At 41.3% G+C, this 12,013-nt stretch overlaps 1 protein-coding gene across 1 annotated transcript in view; it reads right to left on the reverse strand.

Moving 5' to 3' along the window:
* Positions 1–89: 89 nt before the first annotated feature.
* Positions 90–12,013, reverse strand: part of FAM47E (family with sequence similarity 47 member E) — a 36,517-nt gene continuing 24,593 nt past the window's right edge. Inside the window, exons 7-8 of the mRNA XM_042982722.1 lie at positions 3,318–3,395; positions 90–460 (exon numbers count right to left, since the gene is read on the reverse strand). Of these exons, the coding sequence (XP_042838656.1) occupies positions 425–460; positions 3,318–3,395 (114 nt within the window). The 3' untranslated portion in view covers positions 90–424. The remainder of the gene's footprint in view (positions 461–3,317; positions 3,396–12,013) is intronic.

Here is a 12,013-nt window from a genome sequence, read left to right on the forward strand (position 1 = left end):
GAAAGAATAAAGGAGGTGTTCACTCAAAACCAAGGAAAATAATACTATTGGAAAATGCAATAGAGTAATTCTGCTTTTATTATGGTTTTACACGTTTTTTACAAATAGCTGATATAACTATGTTATATTGACAATGCCACAAAAATATGAGAAGACTATATGTGAATATTGATCTCACAGTTGATATGATACATAAGATACTGATTAACAGAAGCAGAGAGCCATTGTGAAATGTTTGTATTAGGTATGAAATTATGAACGTTGCCAAGTCAAAGTTGTACCACGGAACACTCATAAATTGTATTTAAGGTTTAAAAATGAGGTAGAGAAATAGCCAAGTATGTAGTAAATAAAATTGGTCTAATCATCCTCCCAAGATTCTTCTATGCTTGAGTTATTTTATAGAAGTCTTATTACACTCACATTAACATTCCTTCCTGATGTACATCTTCTCAAGGAACTTTAAAAAAAAAAACACAAAAGATGAGTAAACCTTCATTAGATTGGAAAACAAAAATTGTACAGTCCTGCCCACAGCCACTACCATACACAAATTCACAGTCTCACACTCGGACCTATATCCTTCTGGTACTCAAAATCTCATGTTGGTAATTGGCCACGAGAGATGTGGGACTTTGGAAGGTAGTTTCACAGCATCAGAAATACCTAGATCTAATTCCCATTTGTTCTCTGCCCGAGTCCAGCCCAGCTCAGCTCAAGCTCAACAAAGCCTTGTGCTGCTCATCCCTTCTATTAAAAACCCGGGACCCATCTGTGTAGCAGACAGAATGAAGCCAAGAGTAATGAATAGAGTGGACAATCCAGCAGCAGATGCTGGAATGTGTGTAAAGCACCTGTGTTCATGTAACATATGAATGTGTATGTACAATGTACATAGACCTTATGGGAGTAAAAAGGGAATATTTATGTATATATGACATACATATGTGAAATATATGTATGACATATTTATGAAATAGATACAGTAAAATATATTCCCTCCTCTCTTTTAGTTGAAATTATATTGATAAAATAGATGATATGGGATGTAAGAATAAAGGAAGAAGATATATTCCAGGGTTTTGAATGACAGGGGTTCTCAGAGGACTCAGCTGTGGTCAGGGGCATCATCTATCTTTAGTTAATGCAGCTAAAAGAGTATAGTCAACTTTGCCCAAAGTTGAACTAAATATTCATCAACAAAATGAATAGAACCAAAAGGGGACAGATCAAAATGAAAAAAAAAGTTCTGAGTTCTGCCACTAAAAATATTATGACAGAACTGAGTTATTATAACAGCAAACAAGGATTACATATATATATACATATATATACATATTTACATATATATATATACATATATATACATATATAAGGATTATATATATATATATATATAAAAACAAGGATTATATATAATCTTTGGCAAGAGGAATATATATGTGTGTGTATACACACACATCACATTTATATATATATCACATAATTATCATATATATATCACATAATTATACTTGTGCTTAAGTGCATTTATATATGTTATAAAATCTATAATATGTGCAATTATGTTATCATATAAAATATTATCAACATATTGTATATTTCACACATGTAAGTATGTAAATGTACATTTATGTGACCCTCACATACAGATTAGGCAGTTATAAGTACATAAATGTATATAAGTATGGTAAATATATCTCACAGGCCTCTTATTGATGCTCAAAGCTAAAGGAGATATTTCATCCAGTTTTTTTTTTAACTTTTATTTATTTTTGAGAGACAGAGAGAGATAGAGCATGAGTGAGAGGGGCAGAGAGAGAGGGAGACACAGAATCTGAAGCAGCCTCCAGGCTCTGAGCTGTCAGCACAGAGCCCAACATGGGGCTCGAACCCACAGACTGTGAGATCAGGACTTGAGCCAAAGTCAGATGCTTAACCGACTGAGCCACCCAGGCACCCCTCATCCCAGTTCTGTAATGGAGTCTTTTCACCCTTCTCTCCTCACACTCTAGACTTCCCCTCACATTTAACTTTGAAACCAGTCTGCATCTGAGTTTTGTCAATATATTTATTTGCCAGTAAGTATAAGCTATTGTTAGTTGTATCATTCATGGGAAAAAAGAAATCCAGTGTCCCATCTCCCAACCTTCTGACCATCTTGGCTGCACGGCTTCCTAAAGACTCATGGGATGTGCACACAGAGGGCCCTGAATAAACACATGACTTAACAGCTATGACTTTGGCAGCATGACTAGCTGTTTTCTTGCTGTGGTGACAGGGCTGGTCTGGACACAGAACTCTGGGCTCTGAGGCCCTTCTGATAAAAATGGTCCACTCTGCCAACCTCCCACCCCACCCATGTTGCAACTGGCCTTCCAAAGGTGGCCGCTCCAAGTGGGAGGCAGCTGGGGCTAGCTTTACAAGTTAAGAGAGGAGAAACTAGATGAGGGGTGAGAGAAAGTGGGAAAAATACAAAGATATTGGTGGGCCCCTGGGAAGTGAACATTTGTCCTAGTCTGTTTCCACACAAGGCTGACCCACACAGGCTAATTCCTATTGTGAGTCTCAGCTCCATTTTGTCCTGACCCGAGCCATAGCTCTCTGTCCTTAGATGTGGAAGTAAAAGACACTCAAAGACTTCCTAGTGACTTCAGAGTGTTTGAGTAACAGAGTTTGCAAGATACATGCCCTGCACATAGACCCCTTCCACTTTGCCCCTGTTAAGGCCAAACTCCAGACAGGTGAGTCGGCAGGAAGACAGCACCTCTGACAGCAGAAACCAAATAGGTAGAATAAAAAAAGCAAAAGCCAAATCCTATCTCTGGGCCTTTGTCTAGGGAAAAGCATGCCCTTCCTTCCAGGAACCTGAGTCCTGGTATGAGAAGTACTAATGACCCTTGAACATTGCTACAGGGGTTGGGGGCACGAACCCCCCACTCAGCTGAAACTTCGTGTATAAGCTTTGACTCCCCAAAGACTTTACCAATAGCTTACTGTTGACCAGAAGCCTTACTGATAACATAAACAGTTGATTAACATAGATTTTGTGTATTATATTTATTATAGACTGTCTTCTTACATTAAAGTAAGCTAAAGAAGAAATGTTATTAAGAAACTCATAAGGAAGAGAAAATATGTTTACAGTAACATACTACATTTATCAAAAAAAAAAAAATTCATGTGTAAGTAGACCACAGTTTAAGCCTATGTCGTTCAAGACTCAACCATATTTTGCTTTGGAGAGGGTGCTGACTCTGCCCTATCAACAACCGGGAGCCCCTCAGCAAGCCTTGCTGAAATGACCCTTTACTCACACTCGGCATCCTGTAGCCCCTGCTTAGAATGAAATCCTTAAAGGCAATTGTTCCATGAAGGTCTGCAAGTAACTCCCCCTAAAAGAGGAATCACATGTAAAAAAAAAAAAAAAAAAAAAGTCAGCTGTCAGAAGCTTGATTTCATTCTCGTCCTAATTAAAAGCATTTAAGCTCTTTATGAAGTACCTTATTTTAAATCACTTCCTCCTCATCTGGGAGTGTATGTGTGGATAATGTTCTCAAATCAGTGAATATAAAGGCTTTCAAAAGATGTCCAACTTTCTCTCCTTTCTCTACCATTGTATTAAAGATAAGCAATACAGTTTAGCAATTAGACAATTATTAAGTCAAGATGTCTGGAATCTAACCTTTTTGAGATTAATAAGTATGATACTGTGATTTTTATTTTTATCTTTTTTTAATGTTCATTTATTTATTTTGAGAGAGAGAGCACGTGGATAAGCAGCGGAGGGGCAGAGAGAGAGAGAGAGAGAGAATCCCAAGCAGTCTCTGTGCTGTTAGCACAGAGACTGATGTGGGGCTCCATCCCACGAACCATGAGATTGTGACCTGAGCTGAAATCAAGAGTTAGACGCTTAACCAACTGAGCCACCCAGGCACAATACTGTGATTTTCTTTTCTTTTTTTTATTATGATTTTTAAAATTTTTTTTTAAATTTACATCCACATTAGTTAGCATATAGTGCAATAATGATTTCAGAAGTAGATTCCAGTGATCCATCCCTTATGTATAATACCCAATGCTCATCCCAACAAGTGTCTTCTCTAATGCCCTTTACCCATTTGCCCATCCCCCCACCCACAACCCCTCCAGCAACCCTCAGTTTGTTCTCTGTATTTAAGAGTGTCTTATGTTTTGCGTCTCTCCTTGATTTTGTATTATTTTTACTTCCTTTCCCTTATGTTTACCTGTTTTGTATCTTAAATTCCTCATATGAGTGAAGTCATATATTTGTATTTCTCTGACTGACTTCGCTTAGCATAATACCCTCAAGTTCTATTCACGTAGTTGCAAATGGCAAGATTTCATTCTTTTTGATAGCTGAGTACTACTCCATTGGACAATATTGTGATTTTTAATAAGAAATATATCTGGTCTTCTTCCCATTCCCGGCACAGAGCTCCTAAAACCATGGCAATTTCCAACTAATAAGAGCCACAAAGATGAAAGGAGAATTTTGTGTTCTTCACAACTAGCCCCTTTTAGTCACAACAGAGTTTATTTTGATGAAGTGATTTTTGGAAAGTCCCTCAATAGCCACAGGATGGGGTCAGGTTGCCAGAGGAAACAACCACGTATTGGAACTTTTGACTCCACCCTGAAATCTCTGGCTGAATTAATCACTGGTGACCAGTGATTGAAACAACCATTCCTACTTATGAAAGCCTCCATAAAAACCCAAAAGGATAGGGTTCAGAGAACTTCCAGCCTGGTGAGCATGTGGAGATTTCAGGAGGGTGGTGTGCCTGGCTAGGGCACAGAAGCTCTGCACCCTTTTTCATATACCTCGCTCTGTGCATCTGGCTATTCTTGAGTTATATCCTTTTATAATAAAGCCATAATCTGGTAAGTTGTTTTCCTAAGTTTTCGAGCAGATGATAGAACCTGAGGAGGAGGTGTGGGGGAATCCCAGCTGAATGGTCAGAAGCACAGGTGATAATCTCAATTTGTGATTGTGAGGGCAGTGTTGCGAGACTGAGCCCTTAACCTGTGGGGTCTGATGCAAACTCCAGGTAGAGTGTCGGAAATGAGTTAAGTTGGAGGACACCCAGCTGATGTCTGGTGAATCAGAGAATTGCTTGGGGGTGAGGGGGGAAACTGGATACATTTGGTGACCAGAACTGAGAGTAGTAGAGGAAGAAACAGGAGTGTTTTTCCCACAGGACAAATAGCCACAATTTTTAGATGTTAAAAAAGAACAACAGCCCCAACAAGGAGTCACTTCTGTTAAGCCCCACCCAGATTTAACACCTAACCTAACTGCCATTTCAGCCTCTCCCAGGAGTGGGATTTTAAGCCAGTCAGTCTGGAATTTTCTGATGAGCACTAGTGAGGTACTCTGCATAAGGACCCCAGCCCCTCCCTCTAAGGAAGGTGACCTTACCTAAAACAATCCTTTCTTTTCTTTTGCTAATAACTTCCTTATCCTGCCCTATTTCTGCCTATAGAAGCCTTCCATTTTGTGCAAGTCCTTGGAGCACACTTCTGTCTGTTAGATGGGATGCTGCCCAATTCATGGATCACTGAATAAAGGCAATTAGATCTTCAAATTAACTTGGTTGAATTTTTGTTCTCTGACGGTTTGGTGGCAGCAGGGGGACCAAAGGAGACTTCCAGTGGCTTTGGGGAACAACAAGAAACAGACGTGGTGCCTGAGAACACTTCATTCTCTTGCTGCTTCTGAGGGCCATTGGTCACTTGGTTTCAGTTCTGAGCTCCGCTCCCTGCATCAAGCTGGTGATCTAACTGGCTTTCCACATTTCCCTTCCACTGGAAAGCCCCGCCCTTGGTTCTATCACCAGATCCATGTTGGGAACCGCTTGGTGGCAGCTATAGTTCCCCATTTGTTTGGGATCAGTCCACAGTCCCTATACTTTCAGGTCTGCTGGTTCAATCCTTTTTCTAATCTCCAGATTCCACACAGGGAACTCTAGTGGTTATGGGTCAGAGTTGGACTGGGTCCAACTTCAAAACCAGACTGGGTCTGATTTGGGATTGGACTGGGTCCAATTTCAGCTGCTCTGGGCCTGACTTGGGCTGGATGGGTCCAGGGGGAGGCCTCAGGTATTAAGTATTAAATAAGGGCTAGTTGCTAATAATAATCTCAGAAGCTGAGCGGAAAAGATTGGTGGGGTGGGGTTGAGCATTTAAAGGTTGTTACAGTGCTTGCCACTTTAAGAGGACTTCTGTGATAGGCAATCTGAGTACCAATTTAGCTCCAAGAAACCCAAAGACCTGCTAGCTAAAAGAAACGGGATCCTTTATATCCAGAGATCCACCTCCCCACATGCTTGTCTATTTTAATGTCTGAGAACTATGGTCCCAGAGACTGCAGATATCTAGCAAAATGGCAAAATCTTACTAAAAATAACCTAGAGTAACAATGGCCATTATGGGGAACATTCCAATTAGACAAGATCACTTATTTTGAAAATGCTCTTGAGAGGGGTGCCTGGGTGGGTCAGTTGGTTAAGCATCCAACTCTTGATTTTGGCTCAGGTCATGATCTCATGACCCTGAGATCAAGCCCTGCTGCATCAGGCTCTGTACTTACAGTATGGGGCCTGCTTGGGATTTTCTCTCTCCCTCTCCCTCTGCCCCTCCCCCATTCATGCTCTCCCTCCCTCCCTCTCTCTCTCTCAAAATAAATAAACATTTTTTAAAAAGGGAAAAAAGCACTTGAGGGCAAGAGGGTCCAAGTTGAATACACAGAATGGGATGCTTACTTTAGTTGGTATGCAGACGTCTCCACAAGGTTTGAAGATTCCAAAATAGCCTCATTAAAAGACTTGGTTACAAAAAGCCAGTGAAAAATTAAAGACACTAGAGGTACAGAAAACAAAAGACCACAGGACTGATGTAACTCCTACTGCTCCCCCATCCTTTTTCACCTGACAACTCATGTTTTACTAATCCTCTGTCTGAACATCCTTTCCACTCTTAAGAGACTATTGGACAGTTACCAGTTACCTTTTAAAATAAAACTACCGGGGGGGGGGGGCCTGAGTGGCTCAGTCAGTTAAGGGACCAACTCTTGATCTCGGCTCAGGTCATGATTTCACAGGTGGAGCCCCACATCAGGCTCCACAATGACAGCTTAGAGCCTGCTTGGGATTCTCTCTCTCCCTCTCTCTCTGCCCCTCTCCTGCACATTCTCTCTGGCTGTCTGGCTCTCTCTATCTCTCTAAGTAAATAATACAGTTTAAAAAATAAATAAAATTAAAATAAAATAAAACTACCAAGGTTGCAAACGAATTTCTCAGTTATCTTTTATCTCTTGGTCAACGACTGAACATTTAATGGCTGTAATTAAAGAAATTCCTAAATCTAGGGAGAAAGCCTGGAAGTTTTTTGAAGAATCTGAGTCCTTATCAGTGCCTATGACACCAAGATGCCAGGTCTTTATCAGCATGTAAACATGTGAAGCCCAAAAATGGATGCAGTCAGCAAGACAGCAAAACCCTATGGATGATATTCAAGCTCTTTGGTCTTCAACATCTCAGGGATTAGAAAAAGCTCACAAAATAGCAGCTGAGCTGTTACACATTCCTAGGTATAACTAAGCCTCTCCCTAAATCACCTCAATAACCATTAAAGCCTGAGGCGTCAAACCCATAGAAGACCTAATTGCTCAGGGTTAATCATTCCCTGTACCAGTTCCTGCAACAGCTGCCCAGTCTTGCCAGTCTAGAAACCTAATGGACCGGGATATTGATTTTTTTCCAGGATTTGAGACCTATTAATAAGACATTTATTCCCCATCTCCCAGTCATTCCAAACCTGAACACCCCTTTGTCACAAGTTCTACCAGACTCAAAATGGTCCACTACCATGGACCTCTGTTTAGCCTTTTTCAACATCCTTGGAGACCCCAGTAACCACTATCTATTTGCCTTACTTGGAACTATCAACACTATACCTGGACAATCATGCCTCAAGAGTTCATTGAGGCTCTTTCTCACCTCTCTAGAGCACTTCACCCAGGGTTAAGCACACTCCAGTTCCAAGGGAAATCAACCCTTTTACAATATATAGAAGACCTCTTGCTATGCTCGGCTACTAAAGAGGAATCCATAAAAGATTCCATTTATTTGCTACAGCAGTTAGCTGAAAAGAGACACAAAGTCTCTAAGAAAAAAATTATAATTATCTCTAGACATTGTTCATTACCTGGGTCATTATCTAAGCCCTGGAGGAATTCAGCTGTCTCCCAAAAGAATTAAGTTGATCCAGGAATTTCTGTCAACTAGGTGACAGGTTTGTGGATTACTAGGCTTGGCTCGCTACTGCAGCCTATGGACTCCTAAATTTTCTCTATTAGCTATCCAACTCTAGGGACTGACTAAAATTTCAGTCCCTGAACACTTTCCTTGGGAAGACAAACAGGAACAGACTTTTAGGAGACTAAAGCAAGAGCCTTAAGAACTGCCTGCCCTGGGGCCACCTAACTATCCAGAACCTTTCACCTTATTTGTGCAGGAAAGGGATAATCAAGCCCTGGGAATGCTCACACAAGAGCATGGTAATAAACGTAGACCTATTGCCTCGTACAGTACACAACCTGATTGAATTGCTCATGCCTATGTAGCCATCTTAAGGCTACAGTCATAGTTGCAAAGTAAGTATAACCCTCATCAGATCTGACCCTAGGAAATGATGTTTCCTTGCAAACTTCACCCACTCTCCAAAGTCTACTTAACTCAGAATTGACAACATTTCTTGCAAGTAGACTAACTTCCTATGAGATCCTTCTGCTTTCACCAATCTGTGTCTTAAACTTTGCAACACCTTTAGGGCGCCTGGGTGACTCAGTTAGTTAAGCATCCAACTCTTGATTTTGGCTCACATAGTGATCTCGCAGTTCATGGGATCAAGCTCCACGTCAGGCTCTGTGCTATCAACACAGAGCTTGGGATTATCCCTTTTTCTCTTCCCCTTTCCCACTTGCACTCTCTTTCTCTCTCAAAATAAATAAATAAACTTAAAAAAAAACTATTAAACTTTGCAACACCCTTAATCCTGCTATGTTACTACCTCTATCTGAAGGAGGCAAATCCATGACTACAGGGTACTAATGTCCCATTTTGTGATACCATGTCCTTATGGATGAGATACTCCTTTACTCCTGATCTAACCTTTGTGATGGGTCATACTGTAGAAATGAAAAAAATGGATTTCTAGGCTGGCTGTGCTCTTACTACCGAACATGACCTACTCGAAAGAGGAAATATTTCATAAGCTACATCCATGCAACAAGCAGAGCTCCACGCCCTTTCCAGAGCATGCCAATTATCAGAAGGACAAACTTAAAATACTGATAGCCAGTATGCCTTGGGGGTCGTCCATGATTCAGGCATATTACAGAAAAAAAGGGGCTTTCTTATGTCCTCTGGGACTCAGTCAAAAATGGACAAGTAAATGATCTTCTTACTGCTATCCTCTCACCTCCTGAAATTGCTGTCATCAAAATTGAGGCTCATACTGAAAGACTGAACCTGAGTGTCAGGCAAATGCCCCAGCTGACTTTCATGCAAAGGCAACAGCAAAAAAATCTATAAATATTGTGGCACATATGGATGAAATCCATTCTGCTTCTGCAAAAAAACAAAAAAAAAAACAAACAAAAAAAAAAACAAAAAACGACCCCTCATTGCCAGATTTTGCCATCCTAATGTCCTTGTAACATGGCAATAGTCTGCTCTGGAGTCAGAAATTAAGATGGGTAAGCAAGGGCTGTAAATTAAATGAACAGTTGGGGCCACAGGAAAACCAAGACAGCTGCTTGGCTCTTCCTGGATCCCTGACAAACCCCACTTTTTGGTTTTTGCATTACTAAACCCACCACTGGGCATTTAAGATGAACTCAAATTATGAATTGACATTGGGGGAGAGACTTCTATAAAATTGCAAAAAGAGTCTGCAGCAATCTGACCTGCCAAGTCCATAATCCTAGAAAAACTATTTTTGTCTTCAAAGACCTCAGACCTCCTCCCTCTGGACCCTTTGAACAGCTGCAGCTGGACTTCATTAAACTGCCACTTCATGTGGGTTTCAGTATGTTCTTGTCACTGCACTTGTGTGTTGTAGATTCCTTGAAGCCTTCCCCTGCTGCAAGGGTGATGCCCTCACAGTACAAAGACACTGTCAGAGAATTTGTTTCCCATTGGGGGATAGCTTCCACAATCTCCAGTGATCAAGTACCCATTGCCAAGTACCCATTTGACTTGACATATCATGTGAGGCTTAATGAAAACCTTGCTGACTTTTTGGAATTATCATTGTCTTTATCACCCTGACTCATCAGGCAAGGTTGGGAGAACTAATGGGATCCCCAAACTTAAAATTTCTAAACTGGCTGAAATCACTGGGCTCCCCTGGCTGACGGTATTGCCTTTGGCCTTCCTGACTGTTTGCAGCACCCCCTTTGGGAAACATAAACTCACTCCTCAGGATCTGGTCACCAGCAGACCAATGTCTTATACAACCTTCGGCTGATCCCTTGTTGTCTCATGCTAGTATGACCAGCTACTGTCTTTACTGTCTGATGCTTAAGCCTATCATCAACAGACCAAAGAAGACTTCCCTGATCCCAATTCAAGGGATCCTGTTGGTCAGTCTAGAGCCTGGTGATTGGGTACTCTAGAAGCATCATCAAAGGAAGACAACCCTTGAGCCCCATTAGAAGGGATCTTACCAAGTACTCCAGACCACTGACACTACTACAAAACTAGAGGGCATTGAGCCCTGGACACACATCTCACAGCTAAAGAAACCTCCACTTGAAATCTGGTCCTGTACAGATGCTGGAGACCTTCGAATCACATTGATGAGAAAGAGAAGTATCTGGCACCAAAGTAGACTGCTTCTACCCAAAACACTGGGTAGTCAACATTTCATAATTTGACTAAACATGAAACCCCTTCTTCTTCTATTTCTTTTCATTACTCTAACATTGGCCAGGAAAGATAATTCTATCATCTGTCTCTCCCAGTCCATTGCTAAGGGAGGCAAACTTTCAGATTTGTCAAACTGGATTTGTCATCATGCAAGAGACAAGAGACCCACTGGTCCTCCCTGTGACTAATTTCTCTTATATTCCCAATGTCACCACAAACTACAGTCGACCCCTGCTCAGAAGTAGACACATTTATCTATGTGAATCTTCATACATTTGCACCCCCACATTCCCATGATTATCAAGATCAGATCTGCCCCCACTCACCAAGAGATCTCAGCAGCAGCATCCATCTTTGTAAGGCACTTAGGATGACTTTTTATTTCAGGCTAGGTGATTCTCTTCCCATATGCACTAAAAACCTGACTGACCTCTGGTTTAGGAACAAATACAAATCAGACTATGACCAGAGACTTCTCCTTAACTCTTGGGGACATTGCAGATTCCATTGCTAAGACACGAGCTGCCCAGGAAAGATCCGTAGACTCTCTGGCCAAAGTCGTTCTTGATAACAGGATTAGCTTTTAGCTGAGCCAGGAGGTGTCTGTGCTGTGGCCAACACCACATGCTGTACCTGGATTAACACTTCTTGGGAAGCTGAAACTCAGTTACATAACATCACCGAGCAAGCCACTTGGCTTCAAAGGGTGACTCTTACTGCTGGGTCGTTCTCCGTTCTCCGATTAGTTGGGTCTCAGGAACCATGGCTCCAAAGAGCACTCCAAACAGTGGGAATTAGCCTGCTTAGAATTTTCATAACAATCCCCCTGGTGTGTTCCAGTCTCTCAAAAACTCCAAATGCATGTTTATAGCTGCTAATCACCAAGCAAATGATCTCCTTAAGGCTGGAACATCAAAAAAGGGACAAAGAGAATGACTGACTAAAAAATTGTGAGCCTGAAGTCATGACCTGTAAATGCCACAGAGATTCATGAAAAAAACAGGATCCACAAAAGCTTTGAGAACTACAGAGCACTAGCTGAGATTGGCACTAATACC

Source organism: Panthera tigris, chromosome B1, assembly GCF_018350195.1.
Source record: "Panthera tigris isolate Pti1 chromosome B1, P.tigris_Pti1_mat1.1, whole genome shotgun sequence".
NCBI lineage: Eukaryota > Metazoa > Chordata > Mammalia > Carnivora > Felidae > Panthera > Panthera tigris.